Here is a 24,716-nt window from a genome sequence, read left to right as displayed (position 1 = left end):
CTGCAACGGGCTCCCCAGTCTTAGAGAGTGGAGATGATGGCACGTCTCTGAGCTGTAAATATGGGTTTTATTTTCCTATTTTGCTTGGGGTTCAGCATATAACTATCCAGCTTTGTCTATCCTTTTATGCTTTTACTTGTTGGTTATTGATTCATTATTGATTATTATTATCATAATCTGATCAGCTGTATTTTACATCAAATAAACAGTTGTATTGCTTGATTAGTATGGTGTACGGACCTTTTATTGGCACCTCCTCTTGTCGATACACACCACACTGGTCTCACATAGAATTTTGAATACAAACAGAAACCAAAACAGAAACCATACTAAAACAGTTTGTTAAAAGAAAGAGTACAACTTACCAAAATCTGTGCCCTGTCCTATGTAATTTCTCATTCAGTGTTTCACCTGGAAAGAGGTCACTATAATAGCTTGTAAACAACAACACATTTACCTTAGACAAACATATTCAGCGACCATAAACTCATTAGTCAGCTAGAAAAATGAACGTTAGAGAGAAGAACTTTGCTAGATGACAGATAAATAACAGATATTATGTAATTATAGCTTTATTATTATAAAACTTGTGTTGATTGTAATTTAAGTATTTGTATACAAATCAGTTAATTTTAACCTTCAATATTATAGTAATGCAGTACCAACTGACTCTGAAGTCAAGAGTTTACATACACCTTGGCAGAATCTGCTAAATGTTAATTATTTCACCAAAAATAAGAGGGATCTTACGAAATACATGTTAATTTTTATTTAGCACTGACCTGAATAAGATATTTCACATAAAAGACGTTTACATATAGTCCACAAGAGAAAATAAAAGTTGAATGTATAACAATTTTTCAGCACTTTTGTGTATTTGAACCCTTTCCAACAATGTCTGTATGATTTTAAGATCCTTTTCACACTGAGGACAACTGCAGGACTCATATGCAACTATTACAGAAGGTTCAAACATCTTCTGATGCTCCAGTAGGAAACACAATGCATTAAGAGCTGATGTAAAAATCAGGATAAATTTAACTTATTTTGTCTTCTGGGAAACATATAAGTATCTTCTGTAGCTTTCGTATGGTAGTACTAAATGAAATATGATATTTAGGCAAAATAAGAAAAATGTAAAATCTTCATTCTGTTCAAAAGTTTACACCCCCGGCTCTTAATGCATTGTGTTTCCTTTTAAAGCAACAGTGAGTGTTTGAACCTTCTGTAATAGTTGCATACGAGTCCCTCAGTATAAAAGATGGATCTCAAAATCATACAGTCATTGTTGGAAAGGGTCCAAATAAACAAAAATGCTGAAAAACCTGAATGATTTTTCTAAAGAACAGTGGGCAGTTTAACTGTTCAGGACAAACAAAGGACTCATGAACAACTAGCACTAAACAAAACAAACAAACAAACAAAAAATGCTGTAGATCATTCAGGTAACAACACAGTATTAATAATCAAGTGTATGTAAACTTTTGAACAGGGGCATTTTCATAAAACTTAACTTTTATTTTTTCTTGTGGACTATATGTAAACATCTTTTATGTGAAATATCTTATTCAGGTGCGTACTAAATAAAAAATACCATGAATCTTGTATGATTTTGACTTCAAATGTATATCCAAAGGGATCAATATCAAATTGGAAATGGAATCGAATTGCAAGCTTATGAATCAGAATCAATCAAATCATGAAGGTTGTGTCAAAACCCAGCCCTAATGGTTAGATAGATACTGACTAAACTAGATAGATATATACATTTATAGATTCATTTTTGTTTGTGTGAGTCAGGTTAAGTGAATATGCAGAGTGTGATGCCACCGGAGGTTGTGTATATGTGTGGATGTGTCAGATGAAACACCTGCAGTTCGGTCTTAATGTGTGTGAAAGTGTGTACAGCACCGTGGAGAATGCGGCCATTTACCACAGCAGTGTCAGAGAGAGTGAGAAAGGTCGCGAGTGTGTGGATGTTCTGGAGGTAGAGATCGGGTGGTCCACAGGTCACAGGGTTTCTCCAATTAAATCACACCAATAACAGGCTTTTACCTCACCGACCAAAAATCCAAAGAAATTTATCATCGATTTTGCACTGCCATTTGGAAACAAAAGGGCCAAGAATCAGGCAGAGGGGTGAGACAGGTGAAGAGAGAAAATGAGAGTGAAAGAGAGAGAGAGAGAGAGAGTGAGAAAGATGAGAATTAACAGTGACAGATTGTCAGCTTTCTTTAATGAGAACGACTTAATTGGATGGTTAGCAGGGATGTCACATCTAAAGTGACAGGCTGTGTGAGTGTGAAAGTAAATATTAATACAAGATCGCTGGGATTTTCATTAGCCTACTGTCTTCTTTCTTTCTTTATGTCGCACTTTCCATACATGACAAGCAACTCTGCAGCATTTGGAAGACAGTTTAGTTCTTTATATGCATTTTACATGTGTGCTCTTCTGCTTTCCATTGTGCTCGTCTTGTCGTCGCTCGTGCCTGGTTACCATAGCCACTAGATTTAATCTAACAAAGCATGAACGCCTCACAAAGAAAAGCTTCATTGAGTCTGTGTGGTTAATCAGCACTGCTTTGCCCTCCCTGACAATAAGTGAAGACTTCTGTGGATCTAGAAATTATATTTCGCACAAAAATTAATCATATTTGTAGAACCATACATTTTTTTTCCATTTTCATACTGATTTTTTTCATACTCATGTTTAACATTAGATTCCCAATTTTAATACAGTAAAAAATAAGTATTTATTAAATTTGTATGTAATTAAATACATTTTTTACTAAATGTATAGATACCAATTTAAATAATATCATAGAAACCCAATGCTTCTAAATATTTGCTTAATTGTCTTATTTCTTTCTTTTGATTTGGAGGTGAAATATGATCTGGTCATATAAGATTCACTCCTGTACTTGAATTATTGAGTGACAAATCTGTGTCGGTATGATGCATGTGAGTATCTGTTGTTTAGTATGCGAGAAGTGACGCTCATACGCAAGGCTGGCACAGTGCGTTCCTATAGACTGGCTGGTGTGAAGTGATAAAGGGAGAACGAGAGCGAGAATGAAAGCGCAAGTAATCTCATTAACTGAGTGTTATGAGTGAAGGCCAGCAATCATGTTTAACTGGCCTGCGGGGAATCATGAAAACTACATAAAGCTCACTCCACCTTGATCATTAAGGTCCACACCTTACCAGTGCATACAAACCAATGCTGCCCGTCCATACATGTTTTATATTAAGGAGCGAATACTTGTTTCACAGAGAACAGAGTGCATTACTAACATACTAAAGCACTAAACCTCTTGAGGCAATGTGTTACGGTGATTTTGGTCCGCTTCATGCTCAACAAAACCCCTTGACCGTGGTAAATTCACTTAGAGCTAGAACAATCCATTTTATAAAATATAGAGATGCACCGTATTACTATTCTTTACTATTTTGTCTAAATAAATTAAAAATAAAACACTAAATTAACTGATATGGCACTGATATAAAGTGCCTTGCGAAAGTATTCAAACCCCTTCATTTTTTTCATGTTTTATTTTGCAGCCTTATGTTAAACTGCTTTACATTTTTTCCACATCAATCTACACTCCATACACCGGAATGAAAAGTACAAGACATGCTTGTAACAACTTTGCAAATTTATTAAAAATAAAAACCCAAAACGATTCCATTGCATAAGTATTCATACCCTTTTCTGAGACACTTGAAATTTATCTTAGGAGCATTCATATCATATCAAGTTAACCTGTGGCAAATTTAGTTAAATTGGTATGATTTAGAAAGGCACACATTTCTCAATAAAATGTCTAACAGCTGAAATGCATATCAGATCAAAAACCAAGCCCTGAGGTCAAAAGAACTGTCTGTAGAGTTTAGATACAGGATTGTGTTAAGCTACAGATCTGGGGAAGAGTTCAGAAAAAATTCTGCTGCATTGAAGGTTCACCGAAGCATGTAGCCTCCATTATCCATAATGTAAGATGTTTGGACTCTACAACTAGGACTCTTCCTAGAGCTGGCCTCCTGGCCAAACTGAGCATTCAGTTGAGAAGGGTCTTGGTTAGACTGGTAACCAAGAAGCTGATGGTCACTCTAGTTGAACTCCATGATCATATATGTAGATGTGAGAAACTTACAGAAAGGACAAACGTCACTGCAACTCCACCAATCTGGTCTTGGAACCTCAGACTGGACAGAAGGTTCACCTTCCAACAGGACAATGACCCTAAGCAGACAGCAAGAGTGGCTTACAGACAACTCTGTGAATGTCCTCAAGTGGCCCAGCCACAGCCTGATCTTGAACTCAAATAAACATTTCTGGAGAAACCTGAAAATGTGTATCTACACCATCCAAGCTGACAGAGCTTGAGAGGTGAAAAGAAGTAAGGGTATGAATACTTATGCAATGTACTTATTACAGATTTTTAATTTTAATACATTTTCAAAGTTGTCACAAATCAGTATTTTGCTTTCTCGTTATGGCGTATGGAGTGTAGATTGATGTGGAAAAAAACTGCAACATAACAAAACGTGCCAAAAATGAAGGAGTTTGAATACTTTCGCAAGGCACTGCATCTTGCATTCCAAATATATCACAGTATTCTCTGAGTGTGCGTACAATCTTTGTGAAGGAGTACCACATGCTGAACAGCTCATCTGAGTGTGTTGTGATTGGTATTATGTCTCAGGCCTTGTACAAATATGGGGTCGTAGCTTGTTTTCATTTCCCAGGCTCACGCTGTCGACACAGTCCTCAAAGCCTAAGACAGAATATAAACAGGCGGACAAAAGGACGGCCCCTGTTCCCACAGTGACCTTTGAGACCCCAGATTTGTTGTAGTAGTGTTTGTGTTAACCTAGTATGAATGGCACCATCGGGGCAGCATCTTTATCCTCCTTTATGTGCCTAGCCATTTATTCACAGTCTCATGCAGTTGTTTTCCTCTTTCTCTCTCTTTCTCAGGTGGTTGTTCCCACACGGGTTGGTCAAGTGTATGTTTACGACACGGGGAAAAATGAACAGGATGAATATGACGTCCCCAGACACCTCCCGCCTACCCAGGATATCTATGATGTGCCGCCCACCCGCACTCAGTACAATCAACAGGTAAAGAATTAATCTGGACAGAAGCATCACATGGCCCTGATTATGTCACTGTGTTGAGTTTCATATTATGCACTTTAATGTCCATGTGAAGATCATTACGCTGTAGGTTATTTGATATCTAGTAATCTGTGGATGAGCCAGTTATTGATGATAATAATCTTTAAGTGTATCTCAGATGTCTGCAGTGTGTGTGTGTGTGTGTGTGTGTGTGTGTAATAGATGATCATCACACACTCTGCCAGACTCTGGCGAAGAACCTCCACTTTCATTAATAATACAAGCAATGAGAATATAAAATCTTTCTTTCTTCTATCTATCTTTCTTTCATTCTTTCTTTTTTTTTTCTTTCATTCTTTCTTTCTCTCAGTTTTTTCTCACACTTTTGCATTCTCACTTTTTTCTTTCTTTCACTTTTTACCTTTCTTTAATGCTTTCATTAATAATACAAGCAATATGTCTGTCTATCTATCTATCTATCTATCTATCTGTCTGTCTGTCTGTCTGTCTGTCTGTCTGTCTGTCTGTCTGTCTGTCTAAGTCTTTTACCTTTCTTTTACCTTACTCTTTTACACTTTCATTAATAATACAAGCAATTAGAATACTTAATCTTTCTTTCTTTTTATTTTTTTATCATTTTCTTTCTTTCTCTTTTCTGCTCGCACTTACTCTTTCTCACTCTTTTCACTCTTACTTTTAATTTCTTTAATTCTTTCACTCTTCCTTCAAACATAATGTTTTTTGCATGTTTTCCCTTTTGCTTCTTTCTTTAACACTTACATTTGCTTTCTTTTGCTGACTCTTGCTTTATCTCACTTTTTTCTTCTTTAGTTTCCTCACTTTTTTTTTTTTTTTTTTGCTATTTTGCTTTCTTTTGCTTTGTTTTTTTCCTTCATCTTTCCTTCACTTTTCTCAGGGTTTTTTCACTTTATTTTGCTTTCTTTCTTTCATTCACTTCCCGTGTATTCTTTAATTATCTTGTTTTTTTTTTCATTTTTGTTTTGTTTCTGTTTCTCTTACTCTTTCTTTCACTCTTTCACTTTAATTTCTTCATGCTTTCATCCTCCATCAGTCTCTCTTTCCATCTTTCATTCATTTTCACTCTTTTGCTCACTCTTTCTTCCTCTCTCTTTATTCTTGCATCCTTATATTCCTGTTGGCTCGATGATTGCATGCCTATTTTTAGATGAGGTCATGCATTACTTGCAGTGGAAGTAGATATTTCAGTGTCTGGAGGCATTTCAAAAAGAAGGTCAGCATTGTGTGTGTGTATGTGTGTATGTGAAGCAGAATATCCCAAGACTGCTGTGTGTGCACACGTGTATGCATTGTGTGTATATGAGAGGGAATGTGCTGTCAGCGAGATCAGTCCTTCAGTGCAACACACACACACACACACACACACACACACACACACACACACTAGGACTAGAGCAAAGAGAGACAGACAAAGCCTGGCTCACGGCAAAGGCCACGAATACCCAGACCTCACAATTCCAACACACATACAGCCTGCAGCATAGCCATACAGAGAGAATGAGAGAAACATGGACGACGGCAAAGACCCGAGCACATGCTGTAAATGACAGAGAAGTGGACTAAACAGGACAGATGAGAGTGTACAAACACAAATGGTGTAAAACAAACATAAAACTCTCAACAGCCCAAACATAAAAAAACTAAATACAATAAATAGAGTTTCCTCATTTTGTAGGCCGTTTTGGAGGATGTTCCTGTATATTAAAGCTTAGGGGAAAGAATCAGGTATTTAATTTATTCATGATTTAATAACGCAGCTCTGTTCAAGCATATTTAGTATCTCCTTAATCTGGTTCATCCGAGGTTAGTGAATAAAATGCAGATTTGTACACAAAAAGGCCACGCAGCAACTGTTTAGCAAATTTCCCCAATTTTCTCCCACTGACCAAAAATGCTGCAAGCCAAACCACTTACACTTCAAAACCGCTCCAAATATTCATTGTAACAAATCGTCATCTCTCAGATTAGAGCGATACGGAGGAAAAAACATGGTTGTTTAATCAAATGGAGCTGGCACAGCGGCTGCTGGATGCTCAATGAGAGCTTTTGGTATTCATGGGTTCTCCTGCCTTAGACTCTGACTGCAGGCTCTCCTGGGGGCGCACAACAGATTGAGAGCCATTGTTTGGCCAGCATTATAAATGCTAATGGTGTTTGTGTAAGGATGGGTGTGTATATGTGTGATTGGTGCAGTATTGATAGAAGTGTAGAGTAGACATGACTTGAGAAGTCTCTAGTACACATTAAAGGCATATATTAGGATTCTTTGGGTGAATTTGTGATTGTTGCTTGAGGTGTAAATTGCTTAAATCAATGGGTGTTTGACAATTACGTAGCACCCCATTCTTAGAGTACATTTTTAACTCAAATTGAGCATTTTTACTTTGTATGAGTCACATATTTGCTATAAACAATGAGTATTGCTGCTAGCAGGTATTAATAAATTAAATAGCAGTAATAAATTAAGAAGAAGTGGTATATAATGCTAAATTTGACATTTTAGTTGTCCATGAAATACCATCTTGTACTGTACACCAACAAGAAGTCTATATCTAATAGTAGCGTTTGTAATAATATACATTTTCTGCCATTACAGTTCTTAAAGGCAGTTTGTGAGCCACTGGTTTAAATTATTAATGCCTAAGTATTAAACTTAAAGTGTACTATTGAAATTTACCATTCCCTAAGTGTGTGTGACACTCTATCTCAGACAAGATTAGACTTCAGCTTAATCCAAATTCCCTCGACCTCATTTCACCCATATCAGATGCAGTAGTGGAAAAATCACACTTTTACTGCTAGCGCTATAAAACATTTATTAGGTTTTAATCCTTTACTAAAATTCAAGCGCTCTCAGCCTTTGTGTGTGTGTGCGTGTTTTTTTTTTTTTTCTTGTTTGTACCAGTTGAGCTGCAGGCATTATTTGATATTTATCTCGGTCGTCAAAGGTTTGACAGAGCATTGGGACAGGAAGTCACACTTCATTTATAGCACGTTCTGAAACTGTTGTCGGAGTGTTGAATGCATGCATAGCTCTGTGTGTGTGGGTTTACTTAATTATACATTGGGGGCGCCCTCAACTGGAAAAAATGTTCCATAAATAAAATATATACATTTATTTTTACAGTAATCTAAAAAAGGCTCCTTGGTGGGTAGGGTGGGTCTCTAATTGAAAACATTTTTATATATACACTGCCAGTCAAAAGTCTGAGATCAGTAATGTTTTTTTAAAGAAGTATCTTATGCTCATCAAGGCTTGATTTATTTGATAAAAAAAATACAGAAAAAAACAGTAATACTGCGAATTGTTATTACAATATAAAATAATGCTTTTTATTTGAATGTACTTTAAAATAGAATTTATTTCTGTGATGCAAAGCTGAATTGTCATCAGCCATTACTCCAGTCTTAAGTGTCACATGATCCTTCAGAAATCATTCTATTATGCTGATTTGACGAACATTGTTACAAAAGAACAGCATTTATTAAAAATAGAAATCTTTTTGAACAATATAAGTCTTTGCTATCACTTTTTATCAATTTAACACAAAAGAACATAAAATTCCTATTTTAAATAAATGCTGTTTTAACTCTTTTTAATGAATCCTGAAAGAATTATCACAGATTCCAACAAAATATTAAGCAGCACAACTGTTTCCAACATTAATAATAAATCAGCATATTAAAATATTAAAACGCAGCATTGCATCACAGGAATAAATTACATTTTAAAATAAATTCACAGAGAAAACTGTTATTTTACATTGAAATAATATTTTATAATATTGCTGTTTTTTCTGGATTTTTGATCAAATATATGTAGCCTTGATGAGCATAAGAAAATTCTTTAAAAAACATTAAATATCTTACTGATCCCAAACTTTTGAACGACAGAGTTTTTTTAAATTACATTTTTAGTTTCTTTCAAAAAATTCAGCCTTGGTGTGCATAAAGGACATCTTTCAAAAACATTAACAAATGGTTTTGACCCTAAACTTTTAAATAAAATTTTAATTGCCATTATAATTCATTGCCATTGAAAAATAAACTGCCATAGCGCAACATAGCTGGTGACATTTATAGTATTTCACACAATGTAATCTTTGTTCTTGTTATTATAATGGTCATTTTCATGAAGACATGGAAGTCTTTGGTAGCTCTGCATATCTGCGATAAAGGCTCTAGACAAAAAAACAAAAACAAAACTCCTTTACTATGACACATGTTCAAAATCTCAGCTTATTCACAGAGCCACTGGACAGGTAGCAAAGAGAAAGAGAGAGATTGTGGGTGAAGGTGGAGGTCAGCATCTCTGCAGCACTGCTGATTTCCTCCAGCTGTTCCTGTCTGAGGTCGTGCTCCTGTAATCTCTCCACATCAGTGGGAGTGTGTCCCCTATCGGGTGTACCTGTGTTCCCTCCGACCCTCATTCATCCAACTGCCTAAATCCCAATTCTGCTTCAACATGCATAAAAAACAAGGGGTGGAAGGAAGAGGGATAAAAAGACAGAAAAGGACAAAGTTTGTTGGAGAAGGAGGGGAATCAGGGACCCTGGGGTGTTAAATAAACGAGAGAAACAGACAGAAAAAAATGCACAGCCCTTTCCTATTTGATTCTGTTTAACTAACACAAATTTGAGATTTATTTGTGACCCTGGACAACAAAACCAGTCTTGAGTAGCATGGGTATGTTTGTAGCAATAGCCAAAAATATATTGTATTGGTCAAAATGATCAATTTTTTGAAAGATCTATGTTTTGAAAGTGTATGCATTTCATTTTTTTACTTGCTTAAACTTGCAAATGAGTTTTACATCTGTTTTTGACTCTGTTCCTCTCTCTGGGTCACAGGTTTATGATACTCCTCCCATGGCAATGAAAGGCCCACCCAGTAGAGATGGTCAGGAGATCTATGACACTCCACCTAGTGTGGACAAGAGCCAGATGCACTACCAACAAACGGTAACACTCCATCTTTTCTCCATACAAGACTGACACAAATCAATTACACTCTGGTTTTATGTACACCTTTGATCTGCACACTAATGGGGGTTAAAGAGATCTGTATTTCCTGAAACAAAACACCACTGACCACTTACAATCACAAGATGCGTTCAGAATAGGTTCTGTCAGCGATTTCAGTCATTTTGCTACCTTTAGCCAGACTTGGCAGCTGAATTAGGCATCCGCCTACTACAAACACATGCCGCCCCTCCAAAACCCTGCCCACTAATGACATCTCAACTAACCCAATGACAGGAAAGTCTGCAGTGTAGAATGATTCAAAAGCATAAAGAATTTCTGATCAGCTAGTTATTCATTAAGCAAATCCTAAGTGTGTATAACTTTTACATTTATTTTAAAAAGGGCACAATATTTGGGTTCCATATTGATCCTTTTCACATTTAAAAGGTTTTCAGAAGCAGAAGTCATTATAGTTTGGTAAACTTCTATATTGGTGAAGGGAAGCTTCAACAAATACAGTTGAGGTCAAAAGTTTACATACAGCTTGCAGAATCTTCAAAATGTTATTTATTTGACCAAAATAAGAGTGTTCATACAAAATGCATGTTATTTTTTATTTCATACTGACCCCATAGTTGTTCATGAGTCCTTCTTTGTCTTGAACAGTTAAACTGCCCTCTCTTCTTTAGAAAAATCCTTCAGGTCCCACAAATTCTTTGATTGTTCTGCATTTTTGTGTATTTGAACTCTTTCCAACAATGACTGTATGATTTTGTGATCCATCTTTTCACACTGAGGACAACTGAGGGACTCACATGCAACTATTACAGAAGGTTCCAAGGGGAACCTTCTGTAATGAGAAAATAACCTACTAAATGAGAAAATATGATATTTATGCAAAATGAGAAAAATGTACACATCTTCACTCTGTTCAAAAGTTTACACCCCTGGCTCTTAAGGCAACACAATATTAAGAATCAAGTGTATGTAAACTTTTGAACAGGGTCATTTTATAAATTCAACTATTATTTTCTCTTGTGAACTATATATAAACGTCTTTTATGTGAAATATCTTATTCAGGTTAGTACTAAATAAAAAGTAACATGCATTTACTATGATCCCTCTTATTTTGGTAAAATAACTAACATTTTGCATTAAGGTGTACAGTATGTAAACTTTTGACATATGTATATTTTTTGTGTTCTCGTCTGTTCTAATCGCAGAAGTTCATAATAGGGTTTATATGACAATGAACAATACATTTATTACAGTATTTATTCATCTTTGTTAATATTCATTGTATTCATTGTTCATGTTAATTCACAGTGCATTAACTATTAAAATTAAACATTGTGCTTGTTAATAATAATGCATTAGCAAATGTTGAAAGTAACATTAACTAAGATTATTAAATGCTGTAGAAGTATTAATCACTCTTAGTTCATGTTAATGAAAGTAGCTAACTAACATTTTTAACACTTTACAATAATTAAAGTAGTTCACTAATGTTAACTAATGAACCTTATTGTAAAGTGTTAAAAATGTTCCATTTTACCTATTGCCTGTTATAATGTTGTGATGCCTAAATTCACTTTAGCATTTCAAAGATTGACTGATTATCAGCTTATCAGTATCAGCCAGAATCTTAATATCAGTCCATCCCTGATGAGTTATGATTATACAAGGCTAGTTTTGGTAAACACATTATTCCTCTTTACAGGTATATGACATTCCTCCATCTGTCAGCAAAGATGTTCCAGATGGTCCAATCAGGGAAGAAACCTACGATGTTCCTCCTCACTTTGCCAAGATGAAGAGTCTAGAGAATCAGAACCAGGCCTATCTGTCTCAGATGCCAGGTGGTCCCGAGCCTCCCATACCAGAGGACGTCTATGATGTTCCTCCTCCTCAGCTAATAGGAAAACGACAGCCTGAGGGCCAGGAGATCTACGACATCCCTTGCAGCCTGCGAAAAGGCAGCCCACAGAACCACCATCCTGCAGATGTGTATGACTTCCCCCGCGAGCGACCTGCAGGTGAAGAATCAGGCGATTATGTGTACGATGTGCCTCCGCAAGTGGTGCGTGACGCAGCCGAGGAGCTCACTGTGAGCTTCAAACGCTTGTCAGCGTCCAGCACGGGAAGCACTCGCAGTAACCTCTCAACGTCCTCTTTGGACATGGTGCCGGTGCGGGAATCTTCTGGGCCTAGCCGCCTGCTGCTTCTGGATCTAGACCAGGCCATGGAGCGGCTGTCCCGTCATCAACAAGCTGTGGAGAGCTCGGTGTCCCTCCTCATGTCATTCATCAGTGGGAACTGGCGCAGCCCCACTCAGATGGAGTCTAACCTCCCTACCATCCGACAGGCTGTGGACCGGATTCGTGTGGCCGTCAGGGACCTGCTGGAGTTTGCTAGAGGAGCCGTGTCCAATGCCACCCAGGCCACCGACCGTACACTGCAGACTAAGCTCAGCAAGCAGGTGCAGAAGATGGAGGAGGCCTTCCAAGGTCTGGTGAGGTACAGTCAAGCACTGGATTCGCTGGGCTGGTCCCCAGCGGCTCTCATGGCACCTCCTACAGGCACCGGTGGAGACGACCTAGACCGGCTGGTCATGTGTGCCCGAGGCGTGCCTGACGACACCAAGCAGTTAGCATCGTTTCTCCACGGAAATGCCTCTTTGCTCTTCAAACGGACAAACAAACAGCAGCAACTTCCGTTGCCGCCCGTTCCTCATACCGGTGACATGCAAGGTCAGATGACCAACAATAACAACATCTCAGCCTATCAGTCAGGCACACCTGAACGAGCCAACATCCAGTCCCGCCCGTTACCCTCCCCTCCCAAATTCTCAGCTGAGGAAGAGACTCCAGACAGACCGTACGAGACGACAGAGGAGGGTTGGATGGAGGACTATGACTATGTCCATTTACAGGTACACATTGCAATATATTTCCTTTTGAGAACAGCATCCAGGTGTATGTTCTCAGACACTGATATGATCAATGGTCTGCATGCATCTCAATATGGGCTCTACCTGTAATCCCTAATGTGTCGAGCCTCAGGTCTTCTCATCAATCACTCCGATTGCATGTGCAGACCTGCTTTTCCTCAAAGCTCACATACATCTTCCTTTAGCACCAGCTGTTGCATGTCTGCTGTGTGGTTTTGTCAAAACTTCCAGTGAAACTGTGCAGATAAGATAAATTCTGTTCAGTCACACAGATATTTCTTCATCTTTCAGGCATGTCATGCACATGTTTTTTTTAAGTATCAGTCTTGGCTCATTTGGGGCCTAGTATATGTGTCCCTGGACCACAAAACCTTAAGTAGCACAGGTATATTTGTAGTAATAGCCAAAAATGCATTGTATTGGTCAAAATGATATTTTTCTTTTATGCCAAAAATCATTAGGATATATTAAGATCACATTCCATAAAGATATTTTGTACATTTCCTACTATAAATGTATCAAAACTTAATTTTTGATTATTAATATGCATTGCTAAGAACTTCTTTTGGACAAATTTAAAGGCGAATTTCTCAATATTTAGATTTTTTTTTTTGCACCCTCAGATTCCAGATTTTCAAATAGTTGTATCTCAGCCAAATATTGTCCTATCCTAACAAACCATACATGAATGGAAAGCTTATTTATTAATTTAAAAAGTTACCATTATAGCTGGTTTTGTGGTCCAGGGTCAAATATATCATTAATTGATTATATTATAAACTGCATAAAATTTAGATTATTTTAAGTGTTATATATTACATGGTATTTAACATAATTTGTTTAAGCTTTATTTTTGGCATTTTGCCTTTATTTTGATAGGTCAGTAATTTGACTCAAAGCAAAGTGGGAGAGAAAGATAGAGAAGGGGGGCAGGGGCAGGATCAGGAAAGGTCCACAAGCTGGGACTCGAACTTGGGATGCCCACAGCACATCGGCACTATATGCTGTCAGCGCCAACACATTATTTTTAATAGTATTGTGAAAGCTGTGACTCAGAGGGGCTGACTATATTTGCAAATTTCTACCACAGTGTTTTAGACAACCACTTTTTTCCCTTTAATAACTGTAAGATTGAATAATTAGAGGTATATATATGTATGCACATTTAATTTGCATGTGAAAATCCTCTTAGCTGTCAAATCAGAAGCAGCATGTTCGAATGGACATATGACTTTTGTAATGTGTTCCACAGCCGAAAATGGCTGTTAAGTTTCACTGTGATATTATACTGCCCCCTAATGGACTAAACAGACATTTTCAGTGCACATTATTTGAGTTGAAAGTAGTGGATGGATGGTATTCAATTTTGTTGTATGTTGGTTGTTGCCTCATAAATATTATCTGGATATGCACAAATAATTTAACATGATCTTGTACTTTGTTGCTTATATAAAGTTTGGAGGAGACTTCCATCTATCCATAGACAGTAAATTATTTATTCATTGAATAATATATTTTTTATTTTCTATTTTAGGGTAAAGAAGAGTTTGAAAAGAACCAAAGACAGCTGTTGGAAAAAGGGAGCATCAAACACAATAAGACTTTGCTGGAACAGCAACAGGTATATGTAACTATAACACCTATTCATAGAACACTCTATAAAGTGTCACAATATCATTTTTGAGGGAGTTTAACTATTTAGAATTTCATCTAATAAGATAACATCCATAAACGCAATTATCACAGAACAAAATACATGTGAAGCCTTCAAATATGGCAGGCATCATGGTATTTATATAAATATATTTGTATTTATTATAAATGTAATTCAGTTTTTCAAAGCCACATGTAGTTGTGGATTATTCTAATTTTATTTACTATTTTTAAATATAATAATTTATATACATAATACATATACAGTGCCGTTCAAAAGATTGGGATCAGTAAGTTTTTTGTTAAAAAAAAAAAAGTATTTTCTGCTCATAAAGGCTGCGTTTATTTGATTAAAAATAAAGAAAAAACAGTAATATTGTGAAATATTATTGTAATTTTAAATTGTGGTTTTCTATTTTAATATACTTTAAAATAGAATTTATTCCTGTGATGCAAACCTACATTTTTAACCATTATTCCAGTCTTAAGTGTTTCATGATCCTTCAGAAATCATTCTAATATGCTGATTTATTATTAGAATTATCTATGTGAATGTTTTGGAAACTGTGATACTTTTTTCAGGATTATTTAATGAATAAAACATAAAAAAAACAAACACTTTTTTAACACTTTAAGTTTTTGCCATCACTTTCTTATCAATTTAACACATCCTTGCTAGATAAAAGTGTTAATTTCTTTCAAAAAAATTAAAAATAAAAATGTACTGACCCCAAATTTTTGAACAGTAGTGTATATTGTTAGAAAAGATTTCTTTACTTTTTTCTTTTTTTTTACTAATATTTATCAAAAAAAATTCTGAAAAGAAGTATCACAGGTTCCAAAAAAATATTAAGCAACAATATTAACTCCAACACTGATCATAAATCAGCATATTAAAATGATTTCTGAAGAATCATGTGACACTGAATACTAGGGTAATGTTACTGAAAATTCAGCTTTGATCATAGGAATAAATTATATTTGAATGTATATTAAAATAGAAAATACATAATTAAACAAATAAATTATTAAATAGTACATAGTACACTTTTTACGATGGTATTTTTTTTGTTCATCTATTAAATACAGTATTACTCACTCTTGTCTCCAACAGTTGAAGCAGTTTGAGCGACTGGAACAGGAGGTTTCCCGACCAATCAACAATGACATTTCGGGCTGGACTCCGCCCTCTCACTACTCACAGACGCCGCGCAGTAAGCTGTGCATGGGCGACCGGCAGCTGCTGCTCTTTTACATGGAGCAGTGCGAGGCCAACATCACCACGCTCACCAACGCCATTGACGCGTTTTACTCCTCCATCAACAACAACCAGCCGCCCAAAATCTTCGTCGCTCACAGCAAATTCGTCATCCTCAGCGCTCACAAGCTCGTCTTCATCGGAGACACGCTCTCCAGGCAAGCCAAGTCTCCAGAGGTTCGCACCAGGGTGGCCCAGCACAGCAACACACTCTGCGAAAAGCTCAAAGACATTGTGGTCAGCACCAAGACGGCAGCCCTGCAGTACCCTTCACCAGGGGCCGCCAGAGACATGACGGAAAGGGTGCGGGAGCTCGCGGGCTGTACCCAGCAGTTCCGCATGGCGCTCAGTCAGCTACTGACCATGTGAACGTGCCCCGGGACAGTACAGGCACAGAGCCTGTTTTAAACTCACTGGACAAATGTACCCTGTGCCACGAGCTTTTTATCTCTGAAAAGGACAGGCAGAGCCATTGGTTGTAAATGAATCATTGTAAATATTTAAGTTGCTGAATGCAGACGGTTGAGGAACTTTTTGAACAAGGGAGGAGCAAGAGATGGAAAATATCTAAAGAGTAGATTTAAGACATTATGCATTATTATAGCGAAACTGTAATTATTGCTCTGATTATTATAATTGTCATCATTATTATTATGAGATGCTGACTAAAGGTGTTTAAAATTTTAAACGTGTATGTAGAAGTACAACCATTTCCGTAGATCAACAATGGAGGCTTTTTTTAATGAATTGTGCCTGTTGGAAGCAAAAATGGCATTTGACGTTTATCCTCTTGCTGTTGCTGTTGTTCAAACAGGCTGAACGCAAAGCATGCTGGGAGTGAGCCAATTGGCAGACATGAGACATTCTTCTTATTTACTGTGAGAATTCAGATGACTAAGGCTACGTTCACACTGCAAGTCTTAGTGCTCAAATCAGATTTTTGCTCAGATGTTTTTTTTGTGTAGCTGTTCACAATATCAGGTTTCCAGTGTGAACAGATCACAATTCTGAGTTGACCCGCATGTGCTAAAGAGCAATACGAACAGGGTTGCCAGGTTTTCACAACAAAATCCACCCAATTGCTTCTTAAAACTAGTCTAAATTGAGCCCAATCGTGTTCCGGGGGTAAATACAGCATTAGTGGGGGGCGCTTCAACCCACTAAGTTGAAAAACCTGCAGCAACAATGAAAATGTTTTGCGGTAAAACCGTGGACTTGGCAACACTTGTGCAGCACGCTGTCATACATATATTAAGCGATTATGCGTTAATTTATCGTGTAATCTGCCGAAGAAGCCACTGAAATTATCCGCAGGCAATATGAAAAATAAAGACAAGGATGTGACAGAAAATTTTTATGATACGACTCCTTATGAATTGCTTTTTAAAACTCATTCCAAAACTAACCCAATCGCGTTCCTGGGGGTAAATATATCGTTAGTGGGGTCGCTTTAACCCACGGAGTTGAAAAACAACCCATGGCCAACAGTGGAAAAAGTAACCCAATTTCGGTGTAAAACTGTGGACTTGGCAACACTTGTGTCTCCCATGAGAGCAGAATCATGGTGAATGAGTGACGTAAAAGTCACATGAATTCCGATATGACTGTTCACACTGTGGTCGCATTACAAAACATCTGGCCTGTATCGGATTTAGTACCACGTATGGAAGTGGCACAAATCAAATCGGAATTGAAAAGATCAAATTCACTGTGGTTTGTGCTGTTCACACTGTCATAAAAAAGACACATGTGAGCAAAAAAAAAAAAAAAAAAATCAGATTTGGGCCACATTTGCCTGCAGTGTGAATGGAGCCTTATCAATCCATATTTACCAATGCAAAGCAACGGCTACGTTCACACTGCAAGCCTTAGTGCTCAATTACGATTTCTGCTCAGATCTGTTTTTTTTGTATAGCTGTTCACATTGTTATTTCAAATGTGGGCAATATCAGATTTACAGTGTGAACTGCAAAAGAACAATACAAACAAGGTTCAGAACAAAATCCACCAAATTGCTGTTCAAACCTAGTCCAATCGCATTACTGGAGGTAAATATAGCGTTAGTGGGGTCACTTCAACCCACGGAGTTGAAAAACAACCCGCAGCCAACAGTAAAAACATAACCCAATTCTGCGGTAAAACTGTGGACTTGGCAACACTTGTGTCTCCCATGAGTGTAGAATCGTGATGAATGTTGATCTAGAGTGATGTAAATATTGCATGAATTTCGATTTGACTGTTCATACTGTGGTTGCATTGCAAAACATCTGACCGGTATTGGATTTAGTACCACATATGGAAGTGAAACAAATCGGAATTGAAAATATCAGATTTCATGTGGTTTGTGCTGTTCACACTGTCATGAGAAAAACAGGTCTGAGTCACATGTGAACAAAAAAAATCAGATTTGGGCCACATTTGCCTGCAGTGTGAACCCATATTTACCAATGTAAAGCAACGGCTACATTCACACTTCGGGCCTTAGTATCAATACCAATATCAGAAAAATTGGCCAATATCAGTACGAACAGGGTTGCCAGGTTTTTACAACAAAATCCACTCAATTGCTTTTCAAACCTAGTCCAAAACTAGCCCAATCGCATTCCTGGGGGAAAATATATCATTAGTGGGGTCACTTCAACCCACATTTGAAAAACAACCCGCAGCCAACAGTAAAAACATAGCCCAATACCACGGTAAAACTGTGGACTTGGCAACAAGATCTAGATCTAGAGTGACATAAAAGTCACATGAATTCCTATATGACTGTTCATACTGCGGTTGCATTGCAAAACATCTGACCTGTATTGGATTTAGTACCACATACGGAAGTGGAACATGCGGTTTTTCATGCGGTTTGTGCTGTTCACACCGTCATGAGAAAAACAGATCCAGATTTGCCTAAAGTGTGAACGCAGCTTTATTTACCAATATTTACCAATGCAAAGCAACAAAAAAGCAGTGGAGAACACCTTATACAAGTTTGACTACTTTTGAAAATAAATCAGGAACATTCTGTGAAAATTCCATGAAATATTCCCTGCCTGTAAGTTCTCAAATGCCTGTTCATGGCTGCGCCTCTCTGGCATGTTTTAGGCTAGTTTGATAACATATCACCTCATTATTTGAGATCTGATTAGCCACTATTTAGTCCTTCAGCATCATTTGACCTCCTCCACTGTAGTGCCACTTCCTGCTGGACAGGTGCATTGTGGCAACAACATCCTGAGAGTCCTTGATTTTATTTCTATCCCTTGTCTCTCAGACATCACACCACATCCAACATAGACTGAGGCATTCAGTGCACAAGTATACTATATCCAAAACCAGCTTGTGTAAAACTCTTCCTCCACTGCATCTGAATCACCTGCCTCGAATTCCCTCGCCTTGTCTTCTAGCTCCCTGTTGGTTGTATTCTAAATTTAAGAATATGTCAGAAAAGTAGTTTAATGAAACTTATTAAACTTTTTAAGTACTGCAACATGTTGTTGTGCATATAGTCGAAATCCTTATCCAGTTGAAAAAAAAAAGAACGAAAAAAGAAGCATTTAAGCCAAACGGTGACCGGATATATGTTGTACTGTTATTATGTTATTAAATCTGTGTTCAAGGATTTGAATGATATTGACATATATGTTACTGTAAATTGCATAACTGGAAATATATGTTTAATATATTTTCATTAAAAAAATAAATTCAGTCCATCTTGCTATTAATCATGTTTTAAGTAATACAAGTTAATTTAAAACATATATTTTCATACTTTGATTAAATGTTACAGTGCAAACCAATCATCATGCCCGTCGCATGTCTGGTACTCATCTGAAACTAAAAGTGGTCAAATCACCATGCACAGTGTTTCCTGCTTGTGTTTTATCATTTATGCCACAAAAATGATTAGTATTTTTGTCTTGTTTTCTAGTATAAATATCTAAAAATTCTTCTTGAATCAGGATGAATTCACTTGAGTAAAAAAACTGAAATGAAGATTTTTTGTCATGTTTTCTAAAAAGATTTGGTTAGTTCTTGCTTAAAGCAAGCAAAAATATCTGCCAAGTAGATAAGAAAAATAATCTTAATTCAAAGGCTAAACAAGATTATTTTTCTTGCCCCATTGACATATATGTTTGCATGTTTTAAGCAAAAACTAATGAAATTTAGTTGTTGTTTTTTCAGAAAACTACATAATCTTAAGTCATTTTACCTATCAAGTAAGTACATCTTGATTCAAGAATGTTTAGATATTTATACTAGAAAACAAGACAAAAATACAAAGGAAGAAACAGTTTAGAATCAATAAGACCTACAAAATTGCTGCCTGACAATATGATAGTGGGACAACATTTATAAGACTCTACAGCAGCTATTAAATTCATAAATGCAACAAATAGTTTTTTTTTAACACATACTGATCCCAGATTAGCAGACAAGGCTAAAATGTGGGTTCTACTTAGTACACTTGATGACATTTCTTGAAATGAAAGCATAGAGAAAAGGATTCAGACAGCAGTTTAGCAAAGCCAGAGTCTTGCTTGTATCACCATATACTCTGCGGAAGGACTTCAGTTGACAATGAACATCTGGATGAGATGTTTTAGTCAGAGTTGTGACTATATCAATCACATTGATAATGTGCACAGGAGTCCAAAACAGAAAGAAAGCCACAATGATGCTGATCACAAGCCTCTTCCTGTAAGTCCTAACATTTGTCCCCTGGTTTCTGGGTTCCTGGTCCTTTGGAGCTGTAGTTACACTGGAGCTTTCGGCTTTTTGACTCAACCCTTTGTGCAAACATAGATAACATGTCAACATTGTCAAAAATGGAATGAGGAACCCCAACAGGATCTCAAAAAGCAAAACAGTCACTTTTAAAGACTGTGACTCCACTGTTCTCTGACATCTTAGCAATCCATTCTTGACTTTAAGTCCTTGAGTAAAAAGTACTGGTAGGGCAAAAGCAAAGGCTAGAATCCAGATACCAGTCAGCTGAAGGTGCCTGTGCCGTCTTTCCAGTCGGTTCAGTATCATCCTGTTAGCGACTCTTGACTTGATGACATTGTGATAGCGGTGCACGCTCATGGATGTGACCGTCAGGACACCAACATACAGACTCCAGTAACTAAAAAAAAACAGGAACCTACAAGACCAAAGACCAAGTTTCCATCCAAACCCTATTCCGTACATAAGGAAAGGTGCCAAGCAAAGGGTCAAAGCATCAGACACCGCAAGGTTTAGCATTAGCTTTAAGGTGAAGCTCAGATTTCTGTTCCACTCACGAGCAATGCTGATGATCACCGCAATGTTGCTTGGCAAACCAACCAAACAGCACAAACCCAGAACCACAGCAGGAGCGATCTTCTGTGAACCCACAGCAGTGTTGTTAGATGTTGAATTGAAGCCTAATCCTAGCTCCATCGTCAAGTATTGTTTTCAAGAAAAATGCTGAATCTTCTTTCATTACAAACAACATAAATGAGCTATGACTGGGGCTATGTTAACACCTCCCACATCTAAACCAAAAACCACAGCTTTGCTCTCACTTCAGTCTTTACAGAAACAAGGTTGCATAAACAAAAAAACCCAAGGTCAACAAAACCTAAAAGCTTCCTTCTGTCTAGCTATATATAATTACTTGATAGCTAAACATAACTCAATAATTACTTAACAATTACTAAACATAAACAATTACTTGGTAAAATACAGAGAACAAATAATAAACTCGCCGTTAACATCTTTACGTTGTTTTGCAATGTGTCATTCTATGTTACACCAGAGCCATTGAGAAATGGAGTTGTGACATGCTTCGATCTCACTGTCACATGGTTCATGGAGTGACATCAGTGGTTCAATTGTAATGTTTGGTACCATTCTAGGCTTTAAATGTGGACCCTTACTGTCCTGGATTTCATAAAAAATATCTTAATTTGTGTTCCGAAGATGAACAAAGGTCTTACTGTGCGTTCACACCACCGGCGGCGAGAGCGTCAAAATTCGCTCTGGCCGCCCTGCAAGCAACGCTGTAGAAAGATTGACGCTCTGACGATCGAACGCTTGATCTTGTATTTAAAGCGGCCGCAAAGCAAACAAGCATGTCGATCTTGTGCAGACTGACCACAAGTTGGGTGTAAGTTAGTTAACCATATTAAATATTTTAAACATGAAAATAAGAAATTGAATTTAATTGTAGTTACATGTTTGCTAAGGAAATAAACTAATTAAAAGCCATTTGTATGGTGTGGGTTTTGTGTTCATGGTTAAGTGCAAACTTAAAAACAGGGACACGTCGTAGATTATGGGGAAACCCGCCACAGCAATAATTAACTTCTCCTCCATTTTCCTTGGGAACTAATGTGGCCGGAACCAAGTTTACAGGACTGCGTTCTTTTGAAACCTCTCAGCAGTGAACTTCTACATTCCGATTGGTTGCCGCCGAGCAGCGTCATAGCTCATTACCATAAAGTTGACCTGACTTCAACTCTCCCCGATGCCCACACCCCCCAAAACGCGCCGCGCCGCTCTCGCCGCTTCTCGCCGCTGGCTCACATTGAAAATGAATGACTTCCGGCCACTTTGACGCTCTCGCCGCCGGCGGTGTGAACGCACAGTTACGGGTTTGGAACGACATGAAGGTATGTAATTAATGACAGAATTTTCACTTTTGAGTGAACTTTAATAGTAATTATTAACACATAACGTGCACTGATTGTGCATTGATAACTACGCAGACTCGCATTTTATTCTGGGGAGTAATAAAGAGACAACATTAATAAGATTATTACCTTCAATTTTTCAGCAACATCAATTTTGAAGTTTTTTTGACATAACACATTTTGAACTTTAAGGATATTTATTTATTTATTTTAGCAATTCGAAACATTTTACAGCATTTTAAACCACCAAAAATCACCATTTTTTTCTATGTCCCTAGGCCTGTGTCTACCATTTTGGTTGTTTGTTTGTTTGTTTTCATCTTGTTTGGTATATGTGACCCTGGACACACTTTCACTTTTGTGAAAGTCACATTAAAAATAAATAAATAAAACCAAAACAACTGAACACAGCTGCATGCTTTTGCTTGATTTGGTTAACAAAATGGCCACAGCAACAGCTGTGAATTTTTCCTTTTGGCTACTTTTTTTGCGAGTTTGAGCAACACACCTTGGTATTTCCTTACTGAGTGTTTTGAGTGAATGGGGTGAGTCAATGATACAATAACTCATTCATAAAGACAGGCACTTGCTTCATACTTGACTTAATCAGCTATCTGAACGAATTGTTTGAATGAATTGACTCAATGGCTCACTTATTAAGACAGTCACTTGCTGCCACCTACTGGCAGTTTAAGTTCATATATATATATATATATATATATATATATATATATATATATATATATATATGTATGTATATGTGTGTGTGTGTGTGTGTGTGTGTGTGTGTGTGTGTGTGTGTGTATATGAAGAGTTCAGAAACAGACAAATCAGTTTTTAACCATTTTTACAATCAAACTGTAGTTGGGTTATTTTGAGTAAGTAAAAATAATGAAGAAATACAGCTAACACAATAAGACACAAGAACATAAACATGATATTTGAATATGGATTGATCTGAGGAATAAATGCTGTATCAGATGCAGGTAATCACAATCGCTCAGTCCATCTCTCTCTCATAATCCTAATATAACGGTGAGCTTTTAATGCAGTAATACAATAAGCTTTCAGTGAAGCAACTCAACGTTCCTTCGTTACTAGTTCTAAAGTGACATTTTGGAATTAGTAACGGAGGCTTGGGCTTAGCTGTTCAACTGTCAAACTGAAATGTGAATATGTGGCAGAAGGAAATAGTTCTGCACAAAAAAGGGTTTTTAAAGCTTTTGAATATGTCACAAATGTGACCTCAGGAGAGACATTCACTGTCTACATCATGTTAGTTAGCTGGAAAAAGAATAACTCTTTGGAGTAGAGCATTTTACAAAAAATAAAAAAAATGAAAATAAAAATGTACATTATTATATTTCTATATTCTTATAATGTGTGAAGTCTTTCAAGCATATATTTGACTGAAAAGGAATAATTCAATCAGAAATTTGTAATTATTTCTTTTTGAAACATTTACAGTTTTTTACAGACGCTAGGACACATTTCTCAATACTTAGGTCACTTTTGCAAAACTCTTCACACAATTCTCCTAACCGACTTTCAGCTTGGCAAAGCAGTTCATTTCACATTCAAAATGCACTCCAACTACCAAAACACTTTATTCAGGTCTCAAATAAACTCATTCTTCCAGAACACTAGCAAAGGTTGACAGCCGACAAACACACTTTGTCACCCACAAAACAATGACCTAAAAAACACTAACAACATGTAGCATTACACAGTGTTTTCTTGTGTAAAACAAGGACACATATCTGTTTATAATTGCAATATATATTGTTTATAACTGCAATATATGTTACTGGAATGAATCAGACATGATGCAGAATTCATCAATATTTTATGTCGTTTATTTATTTTTATTTGGGTCCATGTTTACATCACAATACAAACCTATTCAGCAGTTGTCTCCTTTTGTAATGAATTTGAAAGAGTAACACCTGTGTAGATGTTCATCTACAATGAGAATCAGCTGTGGCTGGTTAAACTGCATTTTTAGATTTGAAATATGTTTCAATAAAATATTGCTGTTGAATTTTGCTGTCTTATTCAGTTTTGCATTATGTTATTG

The 24,716-nt window shown here is 36.9% G+C and overlaps 1 protein-coding gene across 2 annotated transcripts in view; it reads left to right on the top strand.

Moving 5' to 3' along the window:
* Window positions 1-19,688, top strand: part of bcar1 (BCAR1 scaffold protein, Cas family member) — a 118,419-nt gene extending 98,731 nt beyond the window's left edge. For both annotated transcript variants that reach the window (XM_073850389.1, XM_073850388.1), the window contains exons 3-7: window positions 4,984-5,127; window positions 10,014-10,124; window positions 11,849-13,060; window positions 14,613-14,699; window positions 15,846-19,688. In XM_073850389.1, coding sequence (XP_073706490.1) covers window positions 4,984-5,127; window positions 10,014-10,124; window positions 11,849-13,060; window positions 14,613-14,699; window positions 15,846-16,358 — 2,067 coding nt within the window. In that variant the 3' untranslated portion in view covers window positions 16,359-19,688. The remainder of the gene's footprint in view (window positions 1-4,983; window positions 5,128-10,013; window positions 10,125-11,848; window positions 13,061-14,612; window positions 14,700-15,845) is intronic.
* Window positions 19,689-24,716: the final 5,028 nt, after the last annotated feature.

Source organism: Garra rufa, chromosome 11 (genome assembly GCF_049309525.1).
Source record: "Garra rufa chromosome 11, GarRuf1.0, whole genome shotgun sequence".
Taxonomy (NCBI): domain Eukaryota; kingdom Metazoa; phylum Chordata; class Actinopteri; order Cypriniformes; family Cyprinidae; genus Garra; species Garra rufa.
The sequence above is the reverse complement of the archived record's forward strand: the minus strand, read 5'-3'. Positions and strand labels throughout refer to the sequence as shown.